The sequence below is a fragment of the Abrus precatorius genome, unplaced genomic scaffold (genome assembly GCF_003935025.1).
Source record: "Abrus precatorius isolate BTA unplaced genomic scaffold, Abrus_2018 Scaffold3, whole genome shotgun sequence".
Lineage (NCBI taxonomy): Eukaryota > Viridiplantae > Streptophyta > Magnoliopsida > Fabales > Fabaceae > Abrus > Abrus precatorius.
This window is the reverse complement of record NW_020874373.1, coordinates 27,766,340-27,784,571: the sequence shown is the minus strand read 5'-3', so window position 1 is coordinate 27,784,571 and position 18,232 is coordinate 27,766,340. Positions and strand designations below refer to the sequence as shown.

Here is an 18,232-nt window from a genome sequence, read left to right as displayed (position 1 = left end):
TTAAAATGCTCAAGTTGTTTGCTACTCTTCTTTTCGGTCGAAGTTGTTTTTGTTACTGGGAAGAGGGAGGTTGAGGCCCACTACAATAGGTCATGTCTCAATATCACTTTAATTTTTAAAACATAATATAAGTATGTTGTAATTAAATTAACTTACGGCTTCTAAATAAAGATAGACATAGGTCAGTTTATCTGAATTAACTTTTTTAAAGTCTAACTCAGTTTGATATGTTTAAGTAATAGACTTAATTTAATTTTTTTTTATAGACTTAATTAATTAAATAGGTTAAATTTGAGTTAAAAAAAAACTTATTAAACTGGTTAGAATGACATATTTAAAACTCATAAAATTTATAGTAATATATTAAATAATTTTATATAAAAATTATAATAAAATATTATATTAAATAAAATAAATTTTAAACTAAATAGAATTTTAAATTAAAAATTCTAATTCTTTACGTTGGAGTTAAAAAGCGTTCCTACTACATACTCCATATGAGAAAGAGTTCTATTTGCTAAAGTCTTTTATATTACCGTTGGTTGATCTATATTATATGCATAACGTTGATTTGTTTTCTTGATTACATCTGTCACTAGTTTGTCTCATCAATTTTTTTTTTACATACTTATTTATATTATATATAATTTTTTAATTATTTTTTCTTTTTTTAATTTTTAAATTAACAAAATATCTTCTCTAATTAAGAATAATAAAATAATTTATTTATTTAAATATATTAATACGAAGTAAGCTATTAAAAAGACTAATAGGCTAAAGTAGGCTTTTACAAATATTTGACTTAAGCTTAATAAAAAGTCTATGACAGATAATAAGACATATATAGACTTCAAAATTTTTAAGTATGCTAAATCTATTTAGTCAAAGCCTAACCTAGCCTATTTCTATCCATACTTCTAAAGAACCAAAGACATAATCTAGTGTTTGTTATTTATGACCTACAATTTTTTAATAGAAGGATTGTGTTTGTGACCTTCAATTTTTTTCATTATCATAATATTTAAATTATTCAATACATTATAAATATTACAGTGAATTCTTGCACAATAAAACAAGGAATTTAAAGCATCTAACTGAAATAATTTCAAGGAGATGCAATTTTGTCGTAAAATTTTCTACTCTTGAACATTCATAATACTTAATCAAAAATAAAATATCTCATGAGTTATAATTTTAATCATAAATAAATTGCATTTACACTAATGACAAAAATAGAGTGAATCATTATTTTAGTTTAAAATATGTAATGTAATTGATTTTATTCCTCTAAAATTAAAATTTTAAAAGTTAATCCTTAAAATTAATAATTATTAATTAATTTAGACCTTATCATTAAAGATGTTAAAATTGAATAGCATGACGATAATTTATCATTTAAGTGACATATAAGAATATATACTAGACACAAAATAACATTTTTTAGGTCTTCAACAAATAATTTATTTTTATTTTTAACTTTTGAGATTTTTAGCTTCTTTGGAGACTTATTCATCTTCAACCGTAGTAGCAATCACATTCAAGATCTCTAAAACGTGATGGATGGGAAGGTAAAAGCACTGAGCACATTCAAGATTTAGATCTACAAATTCCTTCATCCCTATCTTTCTCCTTCCTTGAATTTTTGGTTTCCCTTATATTTAGAAACCAATTTGTATTTCATTGTTAAATAGATTCAAAAATTAAAATGGGTGTCATAGGTAGTGAAAGCTCTAAGAAGTAGTGGTGACATATGTCATTTTGATTGTTATTGCAATTTGAGATGGATAAGTGCAAATGTGGCATTATAGTGACAAGGAAAAGTTGTTGCATTGATACTAGAATGAGAAAATGTAAATCTTAGTGGTGAAGTCAATGAGAAAGAAAATGGATAAGTGCTCAAGAAAGAAAACAAAGCAAAATAAAAGGAAAAAAAAGAAAGATAGCTTAAAGTTTAAAAATTTTAAAAGTTTAGAACAAAATAAACTATTTTTAAGAGATCCTAAAATGACATCATTTCTGTCCAAAGTTGACTTTAACATCTCATTTAACATAATAAATCATCATTATGTTATTACATTTTAACATTTTTTATAATGTTGACTAAAATGATTGATGACTCTTAATTTTAGGGACTAATGTTTGAAATTTTAAATTTAGAAGATTAATTTGAATGACTGATTATTAAAATAATAAAAACATAATTAATATAGTACGAGGCAAATAACTAGAGTCGTCTTTCAAGGATCACCAAAACAATTTATCAAATTAGAGTGTAAGATGGGGTTTAATAAAACAAACAGAACAAAAAAAGAGGTATTAATCAATTAATGAAAATACTTAATTCAAAAATTAAGAGAAAAAACAACAACACTCAATTTTTTATTTCAAAATTAATAATATTCTGATTCAACGATTAAAAACATGAATTTAAATAAAACCTCAATCCAAATTAAGTAATCATATAAAAACTTTCACACATTTGATTAACACAAGTTTGTTTGCATAACATACATTTTTGTCATAATTGTGACTTAACCCCATCCATTATGTTTCTAATACAAGTAAACTTTGATTGACCCTAACCTTGTGCTCTCTCTTGATTGAACACTAGCTTCTATTCATTGTTTGTGAGAATGTTGTTCTTATTTCTAATAGACCGCCACTTGGAGGAATATGCATTAAGAACATATTACACTAAATAAACAAGTTCAACATATTGTCAAAAACAATATTCACTACAACGCTAGCAACAATGACATGTGAGTATAGGAATTAGTATGCTTAATATTTTCCAAAATTGATAAAATTATTTGGATAATATCACAATTCATTTATAGTTCCTTTTGTATTACTATCATATTTTCAATCTCGAATGCTATTCTTTAGATATCATATCATATCATCTTTTGCATTATTTTACTATAATACTTATTTCTATTGTTTAACTTATCCTTTGCTTATTTTCATGCTTCAATAGTCAGAAAATGAGTGTGAGGCCATGTGACGCATTCGCTTTCAATATGTTGTCTCACACACACGAATGTCGTTCACTATCCTACATTTCCTCCAGTTTTCAAATTGTCACCAAACTCTATATTTTTAGTATACCTCTGTAACTATTCACACTAATTCCTTCAACTCTTTTTACTCATAATATATTTCCTTTCATCTCAATCTCATCATTCAGTTAAAAAGATCATGCTTAAGTAAAACACTTCCAGACTAAATCCATATTAAGCATATATGACAAAAATACAATACAATCACCTAAAGCCAACCCAATATGCATCACATGGCCTCACACTCATTTTCTAACTATACATTTACTAAGGGGCTCAAGATTGTGTATGTTATATCCATGTACATAGGCTAACTGGTGGTTATTCACCTATATGTGTAAGACCTCGTGAAGTGCTAGAGATATCGAATATCTATGATCACAGTGCACGAGAAAGTGCATAATTGAGAGAGAAAGAAAGAAATATTTATTGATTGTGGTTGAAACATGTGTGCTATAATATTTTCTGATGTGGTGTTATTGCTTTTGATATTATGAAAATGTTTTGAATATGTTTTAATGGTGAGAAGAGAACTCATCCTTACTAATGGTTGTAAGGAACAAGGATAATTAACCCTTAGAGACCCATTAAACTAGTAAAATGGTTTGTAAATAGTAGGTTGAATTATGTATTTAGAGAATGACAACAGTTCTACCACTATAAGTTTGTTGTAAATAGTGACGATGAATCAGGTAATGTATTTACTTTAGAGATGAATATAGAGTATAACATACCTTTTGATTACCTTGTTAATGATAGGATTCACCATACACTTAGCTTATCGATATACAGAGGTATGGTCTGAATACTAGACCCGGTAAACTACGTGTACACTTTTCACGACCATTATTAGATAGGAAGACCAGATATTTTTATCCAAGAGCTAATGATAGACACTGTAGTCGTTGTTGATATTAAAGATTATTATGACGAGAAGCTGACACTAGAGGAACTGGCAAAGATAGAAGACTAGTTCGAAGATAATGACTAGGACCGTGTCCTTAGTATTTTGGTAGATATTGGCTGCTCTTTATGACTTAAACTATTTTTGATATTGAATTACGTAAATTAAGTCTTAATGTATATTTTGATAATAGTTTGCAAATATTAAACTTTTCCATGTAAAAGACATTCAGTATATGTATATTTTCTTTATTGTTTTAGTGTAAATTTAATTATTAAGGTATAATTTATCTTTTGTTATTTCTAATGCCTTTGCATTTTTCGTAAATTGACTCGTTTACAAGAAAGTTTTAATTTTATCACATTTTTATACTACATGTACAAGAAATTCATTTTTATTTTCTATACCTCATCATAAATTATTATATAAATTGAATAAGAAATTAAAAATGTCACACGTTCATATATACATTTCACCAAAATAGTAATGTTAGGCTTCTCACCTTTTACAAAATCTTGTTCATGGCTAAAAAAGTTAATGGTCATATATCTATATGATAAGTTTATATTTTGGCATATTTTTGTAGCCTATATATTTATGTGTGGCATCTATTTTATTTAAGTTTTATACTAATTTATACACTAATTATGGAGTTTAGCATAAGAAGGCCACAACTGGGTTTTGGATGCATTTTTTGCCTAAATTAGTTGAAAAATAGAGTTTCGCAGTAGCAAGCATGTCTAGACTCTAGCAGTTAGCACAGGGTGCTTCGAGAACATGCACAGTCGTGCTTATGATTTTACACGATCGTGCTCACCTACAAGAAGCCCAAATCTAAAGAAATTTTAGCAAATCCTATTAAAAGAGATCTTGGGGTAGCGACTCATCATCCTGTTTTTCATTTTTCACATCTAATTTTCATCTCATCCATTTCTTTGCTTTTACATATCTCTTTCACATCCCCAATCTTGGTGTTGGACAGTTGCTGATGACTATTGGAGCTGTGGGAGCGCATCGAATCAAGAGCTTTTCTCGTCTCTCCTCCATTTGAGACTCCTCTAGTTTGCATTTACTTTTTGAGTTTTATAGATTTGTTTAGTATTATTTTGATTTTCTTTTATATTACATCTGACTAAATCCATAATTAGGCTTATGGTGAATTCTTTGCATGACTTTATATGATCTTTTTGATTAATAATAATTTTAAATTTCTTTTCTTGATTGTTGTTTATCCCATCGTGCTATATTTGTATGTTTGGAATTGACAACTCTTAAATATATCATAATTAATTGTATCATTTGCGATTGTACCATATATAGTTAATGAATTTATAAGGTAAAACAAGATAAAGAATTAGGCAGACTAAACTTAATTTTTCTTTTTCAATTATTATTAAATTAACAGCTTACATGTTTTTTATGATTTCTTTTCTTTTTACCTTGCATGACTATTGAAAGTAATAGCTTAGGAAAAAAACTGTTAACATTGCATGACCATTGGGTGTTAATAGATTTAGTATGAGTGATTGACAATCATAAGAAAACTAAAATTAGAATTAATCTAAAAATGAACATAAAAAATTGTAAAGATGAAGCCATACGCCCTAAGTTCTTCTTAATTAGTTTATTGTTAGATGTTGTGTTATTTTAATTCTACACTTGAATCCTTGTTTTTATTTGATTTCGCATCCTTTAAACTCAAACAATTGAATTAAAAAATTCTTGGTAATTGAAAACAATGCTTGTGGGACGATATTTCAGAAACTTATTTTAAAATCTTTTGTTACTTTTCAACGGGTATACTTGCCCACGAACACTATAACAACATCCTTTCTCATCGTAGGCAAAAGTCTATTTCTCTCTTGATATGTTATCAATCAACGTTTGTATGTCCAAAGATTTATTAAAAAACTTTTTGATTTATCCTAAAATCTGCAAGGTATAGATCTTAAGTTTTATAAAATAAATATTAGAATCATCTAAATAACTATTAACAAAAATCACACATGTGAGTGTAGCCTGTAGGAATATACCTAATCTTATAAGATATTTCCTTAACTTCTAATTTTTGAATTAATGATTAATATTGTTTGCAATATTACAAATGCAGTAATCCTACCAGGTATTTAGAGGTTGTCACTCAAGATGTGAATAAGACACCGCATCTAAGAACTATTTTCATGCTAACAAAATTTCTTCTTCAAAAATAGTAAAAAAATTTTGAAGCACACAATTATTTATATCTTGCATTTTAGCAATCAAACAATGTTTTGTTGATCCTTATCATATAGGAATGTTTGAAGGACCAAAATAAATAATAAAAATATAATAATTCTGTTATCCACTTGATGACTTACTACATAATTGTTTATTTCAATTTTATAAACACACTAAGCATGTGGTTGCATGTATTCTAATCATCTTAACAATGAACTATATTATTCATCATAGTTACCTAAAATGTTTATCATGATTTTTTGTTTGGTTTTTCATGCTTCTAGTATGAAATTTTAAAACTAAATTAACAATTAATTTTCTCTTGAATTAATGTAATTGGCACAAATAATTCTTGATTAACTACATAAAAATAAATAAAAATATAAATTGTTGATTTATCATTGCTCTCAGTCACAAATAACTTTGAACTTGATATACAAAATAGTTAGCTTTGACTCAATCATGAAAAGGTTTGGTGTTTTCACTGAGTAATGTTTTATATCCATTTAAATATATTTTTTAGAGTCAAATAACAACTTAGTATATAATAAATCTCCCAATTGCTATGATTTCAACAAAAGCAAATATGAAAAATTCATTTCTTAACTGTGGTATTCTCAACCAATATAACTATAGTGTAAATTTGCATTCTAAAAATGAAATTTAAGGTTAACCTACGATGCAATTATACGAGTATAATTTTTATTATTTAAATATCACAATGTTAATCACTAAAATAAAAACCTTCTTATGTTTGTTACAAATACTTTTTCGTTCTTTTGATTGTCATTGACTATGCAAATAGATTGCATCCACAGTTTGAGTTCCTTGTATTAGATACATTGAAATTTAAATAAAAAGCACCCTATAAATCAATATCATATTAAACGAAGAAAAATTACTTAAAACATCTTTCTAAAATTTAAGTCTCTTTTTAAAATTTATTTTTTACATTGACATTTAGCATATCACTAATGTCACTTAATGCTAATAAAAAAATTAAAACATTCTTAAGTTATTTATTTTTAGATACAATACATATCATAAAAAGTATATTAGAAAATGACGTTTATTTTTTTAGATAAATTGAAAATATTAAATGAGATTAGCTAATTTGTTTGTTAAGCATAATCTAATTTTTTTCTTATATTTGAGATTAGATATTCTACGTTGTATATTTTATATGAATTTAATTTAAATATATTAAGGATGTAAAAAATATGTACTGTTACTCAATCAGAAATTGTGTCAATAAAAATTATTTACTTATATAATACTTAATATAAAAATTATATCAGCAAAGTATTTTAATTAATTTAGAGTATAATTTTCTTTCAGTAATCACCAACATTAAACTAGTTTCATATATACTCTATTACTCTCACATACGATATAACATTGTTAAAGACAAATTTTTGGGAATAACCTCAATTAAAACTCTCCATGTATATTTCCCATTTAAAAATATATCTTGTTTATCACAGTACCAAATCCTTGCCATAAATTTTTATTCTTGCATTTGCCTTTTTATACAAAAATAATGTAAGCTGTAGTTACAGGATTGTTGAGGTAGGCTTTATGATTTCTAAGGCACTTAACATGGCAGGGAGTCCACTTTTTAAGAAAAATCATGATGTAAAGAATGAAAATGTATATTAATTAAAAAATTAGTAACAATACACTTTTAGGCATTATTAAAATTTATAAAAATTATGTAAGTATCACTTTTTATTTTTTTATTTTTAATTTTTAATAAATTTTAGTCAATTAATAAAAAAATAAATTAAAAAATTATGTTAGAAGTATGGGGTCAGCCCTCAAATAAAAAATATAACTAGTTATTTCAAAATCTTAAGTTTCGATGTTGTATACCATTCATTATAATAAAAACGCCTGCACATTAACGTTAGTAGCCCTAGTGGACAAAAATAAAACAAAATAAAATAAACCATTAGTAACCCTTTGTTGCCTGCTTGCCTACATAAGTGGTTGGGACTACAATGTTTAGAATTGCTAACATACGTCACCAGTATCAGTAGTTTGTGGTTGAGATGATTTATCTTAATAAACATTCACATCCATCTTCTGTTAGCTGCTAAGTTACTTATAAAAAAATGACGTGACAAAATCTAAGCCTTTCATATATTGACAATGTTAACTGTTCATCGTTTTCTTTTTAATTTTTTATTTTGTTATTCCTAAAACAAAAGTTAAATAATAGAAAGAAAAAAAAAACAAAAGAAAGAAAAAACAACATATTCTTCAACGATGGCCACATCTCTAGAATACCAAGACAATAGAAGATAGTTTCCAATCAACATATTTAGGTGAGTGTCGGCACCATGACCAGAAATCAAAAGCTAGTGAAGTTCTTTACAATCAATTAGAACTCTCCAAAAACAGAAACGTTGAATCAATAAAAAGTATGGATAAACTTCTTTTCTTTTTTGGCCTTCTATTGTTTCTATCAAACCACAAATCCTAACGTGGAGTGAATCAGATGAAGTTACAGTGTAGAGGAATGATTGGAAGCGATCTTGTTGAAAAACTTGGTATGCATATATAAGGAAAAGAAGAAAGGAAAAAATATTCATTCATAGCCATAAAATAGGATTTTTTGTGTGAGTTAATTTCTTTTTGTGAAATAAATGAAAGAATAGAGGAATAAAAACAAATGATACATAATAAAACAATGGTGGGAAGAAGACATGCATTGTTTTTAATTTGTACTAGCTTATTTTCTTATTAATATTTTTAAATAATATAAAAATGTTGAAATATATTAGTTTATTTCATTGTTAAATAATAGTTTTACACAATATAAAAATTGTAAGGAATATTATAATAAAAATGTTAATTTTTTTAAAATTTATTATTTTATCATTATCTTAAAAACATTGTTGATATTTTATTTTTATTCATTCAAATAATACATCTATTTTATAAGTTTTCTGTACTTCTCAATAAAATGGTTCCACAAAAAATTAAAATGAAATAGCTATATAATTAATCATATCATTTTATAATAGTCAATATTTAAAAATATTAAATTTATAAAAATTAAAGATCAAAACTTTAAAATAAATAAAATTAAAAAATATGTAATTTTACTGTTCCAATAATACACAATGAAAAATTAATAAATAATATTTTTATGAAAAATATAAATTTAATGTTAGTAATACATTAAATTGTATAGTATTTTATGATTTTTAATAAACAAAATCTTTTTTATTTTAGATTCTAAATATAACATTCTTTTAACTACATTATCAGAATTAATTAATGATTTCAAAATTATCAATAATTTTTATAAAATTATCCTTAAAATTATCAATTTTATTTTTAATCTATAGGGTTAGGTTTAATTAATACTTATTTGTTAATAAAAAATTAAAATTATTAATTGGTTAAACTCAATCTTAAATTTTGATATTAACAAAATTGTAAAATTATTAATATCTATGATTTTACTTTTTCTACCTAATTAATTATTATCTCTTTGTTCAAGATTATTTATCGAAATGAAAAGAAATTTTTTTTCTTATTTATTTATTTATGTAAATGTTTAAGATAATATTAATTATTATTTTTATTTTTATTGATATTTTTTTTCCATGTGAAATAGTTTCCACTACAAATAAATTAGTAAGCTAAAAATTAATTTCAACTAAATGATTAAATTTATTGATCTATATAATTTTTCTTAATATATATATATATATATATATATATCTATATATATATATATATATGTCCACTAATAATACTTTTATATGCAATGAATGGATTTGAACAACCATTATTTCTCTAAATGGTCTTATATTTAGAATAAGAAGTAATATATAGGTTCTTATTAAATATTATTAGATACAAATTAAAAAAATATTTTTGTTAACTTAGAGGTATGTTTAAGTATTAAGTAAATTTTTTATTAAAAGAAGTATTTATTATATTTAAGATACAAAGTGTAATAAATGTTACTTTTTTTAATGAAATTTTACTATTTTTAAATATTTAAATTTAATTTTTAAAATTGAGATTAAAAAATATAAACAATAATTTTTTATCTAAAATAAATTAAATATTTTGATAGCTTTTAAAATATTTATTTTAATTTTTAATATTTTTTATTTTTATTAAATTTGTATTTTAAAATTAAATTTTAGTATGAAAAAAATAATTTTTATTAAAAATAATATGTTTACTATTTTAGAATTATAATTTTTTTAAAAAAAATTTGCTAATATGAATTGATAAGACTAAGTTTAAATATCTAAGTGTAATAATTTTTATTAAAAATAAAAGTATTTATTATGAAAATTTAAAAATATAAGAAATAATTTATTATTAACACAAATATATTTAAGTGTTGAAGTTCAATCTTCGTAATTGAAGCTAATTTTTTTATTTTTAAAATATTTATTTTGCTAATTACTTAACTCATTTTTTTAAAAAAAGAAAAAAGAAACATGAAACCTCGTAAAGCGAGACGGGATGAGTGTTGAGAACGGCAAAAGCCTTTCTTTCATTCACCACTCTGTTCCTTTCCTTCTCACGTGCGTCATCTCATCACCGTCACGATTATCATTGGCCACCATTACTTTTAATATAATAATAATCTGTTATTATTGAATATTTCGAATATAATAATTAAAAATTATTTTTACTGAAAATAAGAGTAAAGATATGTGAATAATTATGATAAAATATATTTAAAAAATATTTTTATTTTTTTAATCAATCGTATTATCGTTTTTGTATTTTTGGTCAAATAAACCGTAATATCCTAAATCATTTTTAATCTGCGGTCAATAAAAAAAACTCACAAGGACACACAACACAAGGGGCTTCGAAAACGACAAAACCCAGAAACCCAGTTGTCAGAAATATCTGCAACACACACAGGAGCAACGTTGTTCGATTATTACCGGAAATAGCCGGTTTTTCCCGAAACCCAACGTGCATCATGAGCACCTTCCCTTTCAAAAGAGAGGAAGAGAAATAAGAGAGAAGAAGGCTCAGTTAACCCTGCATATAGGGTAGAGAGAGAGAATGTGATTATGTTTGCTTGTGAGTGAGTGTGTGAGTTTGTGTGCAGTAGTTTCAGTTTCAGATGCGTGTTAGAGACCAAAACCCATACCATACCCCCAATTTCTCAAATCACGTATCTCTGTGACAAACTGCGCCACTTTCTCTGCATAAGATCATGATAATTATTATATCCTTTCCTTTCACAGTCACCATCACTTCCACTATTCTTCTCTGCAACTTCCGTCACCTCTTCTGTTCATCTCTCTTTCTCTCTTCTCCTTCATCTTCATCTGGGTCACGCTGCAACTGAAAAAGAACTTCTCTTTTCATCTTTCTTCTTGTTTTCTATGGCTGAGGGTTTTGAGCATTACCATGTCCCACAACAAAGTAGAAGGGACAAGCTGAGAGTTTTTGCTCAGAACCAACCTGGGTTTGTTGAATCTTCCTCTACCCTTCATCCTGCTTGTGCAACCTTACCCTCTCTCTACGATCCTTCACTTATTTCATCTGATTTGTTAGCTTGTGCTAACCAACAAGGTCACGGGTTTCACAGTAACCAGAACGAAGCTTGCAAAGGAAACCAAGGTGGTGGTGCTAAAGAAGAAGGTTCCAATTTGATGATGGGGTTTGCAGGAGGGGTTGTGAACAGTAGTAGTAACCCTTTTCTTTACCAGGCTCAAGGCCTTCAGAACCTTAGGGAATTTGATAGTAGCTACAATGATGGTGGTGAAATGTTGGTGTTCAAGCCTGAGCCTTTGTCTTTGTCTTTATCATCCCACAATAGCAACAACACTCATCACCCTTTGGAACTGAATCTTCAGCGATATGGGTCTGTTATTTATGGTGATAAGGTTGGTGGTGGTTGTGTGATTCCGGGTTTGGTTGGAGGAAACAGTGAAGTTTCAAGGAATTCAGTTCCACTTGGACCCTTTACGGGTTATGCTTCCATATTGAAGGAATCGAGGTTCTTGAAGCCTGCACAGCAGTTATTGGGAGAGCTATGTGATGTTGGGGTTCGTGGAATTTACGCTACTGAGAAGATTGCTCCTGATGCATCGTTGATGGAACCTCCTCATGAGAGTTTAAGTGCTAGTGGAATTGGTGGGGATGATCCACTTGGGGAATATGGGAATGATGGTAGGAAGAAAAAGTGCAGGCTATTAACCATGCTTGACGAGGTATTTATTTATTTTTTTTCTTTTTTCTGATCTGAGTTATGCTTAATTGAAATTTAATAAATGGTGTTTCATGTTTGATATTTTTGCTATTAATTGTTTTTTATTTCTTCATTCTGATCAGTGTCTGTGTCGTTACTGTTTTAGATAAATTTTGTGCGGAAGAGAAAATTAGGTTCTTGTTTAAAGTTTGCCAGGGTTCTTTTTGGCCTTAAAAAGTTAAGTGCCTAAGTTATTATAAATGTATACTTAATGATTGCATTAAGGGGTTTGGTGGTCACTTCTGAACTAGCACTTGCTCTTGTGGATTGCATGGAGAAATCGTGTAGTTTATGGCTGGACTTTTATCTATATTCTATTTGCACTTAGATTCTTATATTTCGTGGGATAAATGGCCTCGGTGAACTCGGTTATCTTTTTAGAAAAGTTATTCAGAGGGAATATATGCACCAAGATTGGTAGTGTAAAGTGCTTGACATCTATCGAAAGATTTTCTAGCGAGTGACAATGTCACCCAGATTGGAGGGGGTAATTAATGTGCATAAAGTGATTGAAGGAATCCATTGGAAAAGATTTATACTCCGAAAAAGTGTCTTTTGATATGATCACGCTGTTCTAAGATTAAAGAAACTCACATATATGTGTAGATATATGACAAAGTTTTTTTTATCTTTATCTAAGATTGGCTTTTGATTGGGATTTTACTTTGACAAAAATATTGAAATTCTGCATGTTATCCAAAGTCATGATATGATATATTGTTTCACTTTATATTTTTGCTGGCAAAAGTGAAATAACTGGTTTTCTCACACGAAACTGGTACTATTAATTTCTGAAAGGCCATTTTATAGATGTATGAACTGATTATAAAACCGATACGTGACTTGTGATGTTTATCTAAATATTAGGATGCAAAACTTACTTTTTGTAGGGAATATAAAATTGTTATTTTATATTAGATATGGACTAACTTCTCGAAGTACGATAGGGCACTGTATATAATTAATTTAATATGCCTCTTATATACAATCATAACTTGTAGTCACATACGTACTATGTGAGGGTACAGTGGGCTTATATTGTCAAGTGTAGGGTATCAACGTTCTCATGCATTGTATCTCAATCAGCTTGCTTCTAAGAATAAATATAAATATAGCCTTGAAAAATGAAAAAGGTGATGAATAGTAAAATGGTATATATATCTACTTGTGGCATTAGATCATGTGACATGTCATGTTAATTATAGGATTGGTAGTTGTCCCATTTGGTATTTGTCATGTTCGTCTGTGCTCTCTGGTTTTTCTTCAGTTGGAACCTATTCTTGCTTAAGAAACCATTTATCAGAGTTCAATTTTTTAATCACTTAAATAGATAGTTAATTATTGAATTTTTTAATATAAAAATTTAAAATTCCATGCAAGCATTGAAACCCAGTAGCAAACCTTAGGAAACATGGGGGGCGGGGTTTGAAATCAAAGGTGATATATCACCAATACCTATTGGCGATATCAACTCCTCAATGATGTGTATAAACCATATAACTTTGTCTGGTGTGTATAAATCAATACATATTGATTTTAATCTTTTTTTGGTAGGAGGAGAGACTATTAAAGGTGAAAAGAAATAGCAAGGAAATGGAATAAGAATGTTCACTGTTTCAAATACTGTATTTTAATTTCCTTTTAAGATGCTAGGAAAAAACGTTGAATGAACATTGCTTGGGCCCTACATCTCTTTTACCACAGTTCCTGGACAGTGAGTCATTGATGTGCAAGACCCTCATATCTATGGGTGGCCCTTTTGCAATAATTGAATTGTTGTAAAATGTGATGTAAAATTAAAGTGATTTGCAATATCCATTATTCTAATTATTAATATATAACTTTAAGTTAAATTTTATACTAACATACACTCACTTCTTCTTTAGAAGGGTTATTTTAGTAAGCTACACCGTCAGGTTTGTTTTAAGAAGATCAAAGTTATAACTTGCTAACATATTCCTAAAACTAAGTGGGTGTATATTAGCATTTAAGTTACTAATGTACACCCATTTATTTTTTAGTTGGAATATGTTAGCAAGCTATAGCTTTTGTGTATTTTGAGGAGATTTTAGTTGTAACTTGCAATATACTCCTTTTTAATAAATAAGTGTATATATTAGCAAATCCCTATAATTATACATTTTGAGGTGGAAAATATTTTTTTAATATGAAATCAAGCTGTACTGAGTCTCTAATTTCTTTCTTTTTGTCTGTTTTGTTAGCAAATAGTGATATTCAACTTTACACCTGATTTCTTTTATAATTATCATCTTAGTGATTTCTTTCAAATTGATCTTGTTAAATTAACTTTTGGTAATCTGTTGTAGTTTTATTTTGTTTCTTGCTACTTGACATTTTTTAACTGTTGCTTTTTTATTCATATTTATGTTATCTAATGTTGTTAATTAGTGTATATGCTTGTAATGTTGTTTTTGGTTGTCGTAATTTATGACTCTTATAATGATTGATGTCCAAGTACCCAAAAGAAAATTCAGTCAACAAAATTGATTAAGTTGCTTCAAATTTTTCTGGACAGAAGATGGGACTTCTTTCCATCTAGCTGTTGCAAAACACGTAGGCATCAACCTATGACTGTGGCTCTGAAGTCCCAATTATTGGACGCATGGGCTAGAACATGTGAGGTTCTGTGTTGAAAAAGTTGTGTATATTTTGGTTGCGATTTGGATATGCTGTAATTTGTTTGTCTTGAGCCTTGTTGCATGTCTAGATAAATCTATTAAACATAAGAATCTATGATAAATAAGGATTTCTGTTGTGTTGTGTGGAGTTTCACAAAACTTTGACGAATTATGTTTCCATCTGTATCTTAAAAATGCATGGGTTTATCTGAAATTAACCATCTCTGCTTACCAGTTTGCTTCTCCCTGATAAAAATAATCTCAATTCTCATTTTTCATTGGATAGTGCATTCCATTGCTTTGTTTTTTTCCTTACTGTTAGGATGGATGGTCTGAAATCATAGCGCTAAATTAGGTGTGAAAACTTGTAAAATTCTATGATATATTACAAGGTATTGATATTTTTTAAATAACAAAAGCTAAAGAAAATTTGTACCTAATGAAAGCTTCTTTTTCCCCTTTCTTTTACGTCCATCAGTGTTACTGACAGATTTTGTGGTCCTTGTCACAAACCTTTATTTGTGTTGGGATCTAGTGATCTAGTCTCAGTAATCAATTGGGTGGTACAAGTAGCAATTTCTGTTTGCTTTCAATATTCAGTGTCTTATACAAATGCAGTGAATATCAATGCATTACATAATCACCAAAATATTCAACATTTAATCCTGATTATAATAATTCCTCTTTGTTGTTAATCGCGAACAGGTTTACAGGAGATACAGGCAGTATTATCAACAGATGCATGCAGTAGTAACTTCATTTGAGTATGTTGCTGGCCTTGGTAATGCAGCCCCATATGCAAGTTTGGCGATAAATGCCATGTCCAAACATTTTAGATGCTTGAAGAATGCTATTACTGACCAGCTTCAGTTCATCAACAAGGCTCATTTTCAGATAAGCAACAGGAAGGACGAATCTCCAAGGTTCCAAAACAGTGATAGGGGCACTTACAGCCAAAGGCCAGCTTTTCTTGAGCACCAACAACCAGTTTGGCGACCTCAAAGAGGACTCCCTGAGCGTGCTGTGAGTGTTCTTAGGGCTTGGTTGTTTGAACACTTTCTCCACCCGTAAGTGCTAAATAATTTTTTTAATGTGCTAAGACATGCCTCAATATTGATATTTAAGGACATTATACTTTGATATTAACTCCAAGAGCTAGTTGGTTTTTCACTTTTTCCTTTTCTCACCTAAAAAATTAATGCATATATGTTTACATATATATGGACTCTAATCCTTTCCTGAGACTAATATTTTTGGATTACTCAATCAGTTTTTTCTTGACACAGTTATCCTACTGATACCGACAAGCTAATGTTGGCTAAACAAACTGGTCTATCTCGTAACCAGGTGTGAATTCAAGAACAAAGATCCATCTTATAAATGATTTCATATATTGGTTGATGGATTCTAAAATGATTTCTTGACTACATCTTAACAGGTGTCTAATTGGTTTATTAATGCAAGAGTAAGGCTTTGGAAACCAATGGTGGAAGAAATACATATGCTAGAATCACAGCAAGCTCAAAAAAAGTCACAAAGGGAGGAGCATAGTAGGAACAATTTGAGTGATCAAATGCCTTCAGACAACTCTCTCGTCACTGAGAATCCATCTACCTCCACAGGTAAGTTTCAGGATGTGCCTTATAACCGCACTAGAAATGAACTTGCTAACATGCAAGTGAGGAGTCAGGAACAACTGAATCAGAATAACACAAGCAATCATCAGCAAGTGGGTGTTGGAGTGAGCATGGGGAGTGGTGGCGGTGCAAGCAACAATGGTGTGTCCTTGACACTTGGTCTTCACCAAAATCATGGTATTGGGTTATCTGAGCCCTTTAGCATGAGTGCAGCTCAGCGTTTTGGTGTTGCCCTTCAACCTGAGGGCTATGTTATAAGTGGTTTTGAATCACAAAATCGACATTTTGGGAGAGATGTTATTGGTGGAGGGCAACTGTTGCATGATTTTGTAGGCTGAAGATATCTTCAATCTACTAACTTTGCTTGGACTTGATCCAATTTGGTGCTATTATACTAACCATATTTCTGTTGCTTTCACAAACATCTGAAATTAGGAAAAGGAGAGTGATTGAAATATTGGCCTTGTATTGTTCTACTACTCAAGTTGTTACCTTCCACTTTGTGATTGTGTGGTCTTCTTATTGAGTCCACTACAAGACTGAAGTTATTGTAAATTCATTTTAGGGGATCGAAAATATTATGTCATAGGTCTATCCAATTCACCCTTGTGTTGTTGATCTTGTAGGCAGCAATTAGGTTAAATATTTTTTTTCCCTTTTTTTCATATTAATGTTAACCGAACCTGGTAAACGGATTTCAATGTCATAGTATGTTTAATATTGTAGAACATTGCTTTGCAAGGAATTGTTTTGTGGTATCCTGTATCTAGTCTTGCATTTTTTTTAATGGAAACATCAGTTTGTGTACTACTGAATTATAAATAATCTAGGTATGCGGAATCTATTTTTCTTTTAATTTTTAATAGCTTTAAATGTGTTTTTGGTTCTTATACTTTATTGGATTTAAATTTTAGTTTGTGTTTTTTGTTTTTAATTTTTTAGATTCAATATTTAGTTATTTTCCTTCTTTGATATGATAAAAACAAATTGGTATGATAGTATTTTAATTAGTTGTGTTGTTGGTGGGGTGATTAAAAGTGGTAAATTTTTTAAGAAATTAAGTATGAAAGTTTTTTAAAAATTTAACATGCTGAAGAAAAATATGAAATAAAAATATATTTAAACTTTTTTAAGATAGTGCAATATATTTAGATGTTTTTTATTTTAAAAATTGTGTCGCCATCTTCTTTATAAGTTTAAAAAAAAAAAGAAAAAGAAAAATAATGTTTTATCAGGCGTTTATATTGCAGTGACTGACGATAGCTTATAAACTGAAAAGTAGGAGCCAATTTGTTTATTTTTATTTCTTCACTATCGATTTACAAATATTATGTTGGATATTTAAAAAATTGGATTTGATCAGATGAAATTATTATAGACAACAATGTTTTTTTTATTCTGAAATATTTATGCAATTACATGCTTGATGGGCTCAAACTCGAGATTTTCGCTTAAGTTACATCAGTTCTCTCTTAGCTGGTTTACATTTTCAACAGTAAAGCCAATGGGTTGTGCCAAAAAACACA

The 18,232-nt window shown here is 28.3% G+C and overlaps 1 protein-coding gene across 1 annotated transcript; it reads left to right on the top strand.

Moving 5' to 3' along the window:
• Positions 1–11,125: 11,125 nt before the first annotated feature.
• On the top strand, positions 11,126–17,429 carry LOC113861886 (BEL1-like homeodomain protein 9). The gene is made up of 4 exons (XM_027494976.1): positions 11,126–12,392; positions 15,775–16,136; positions 16,356–16,416; positions 16,508–17,429. Exons 1-4 carry the CDS (start codon positions 11,562–11,564, stop codon positions 17,042–17,044), a joined length of 1,791 nt encoding a protein of 596 aa, XP_027350777.1. The 5' UTR covers positions 11,126–11,561; the 3' UTR covers positions 17,045–17,429.
• Positions 17,430–18,232: the final 803 nt, after the last annotated feature.

Bases quoted from the DNA above. Each gene is read 5' to 3' on its own strand.
- LOC113861886 (XM_027494976.1), top strand. From the start codon at position 11,562: ATGGCTGAGGGTTTTGAGCATTACCATGTCCCACAACAAAGTAGAAGG. The intron at 12,393-15,774 runs GTATTTATTTAT...AATCGCGAACAG, and splicing joins TATTAACCATGCTTGACGAG to GTTTACAGGAGATACAGGCA. The intron at 16,417-16,507 runs GTGTGAATTCAA...ACATCTTAACAG, and splicing joins CTGGTCTATCTCGTAACCAG to GTGTCTAATTGGTTTATTAA.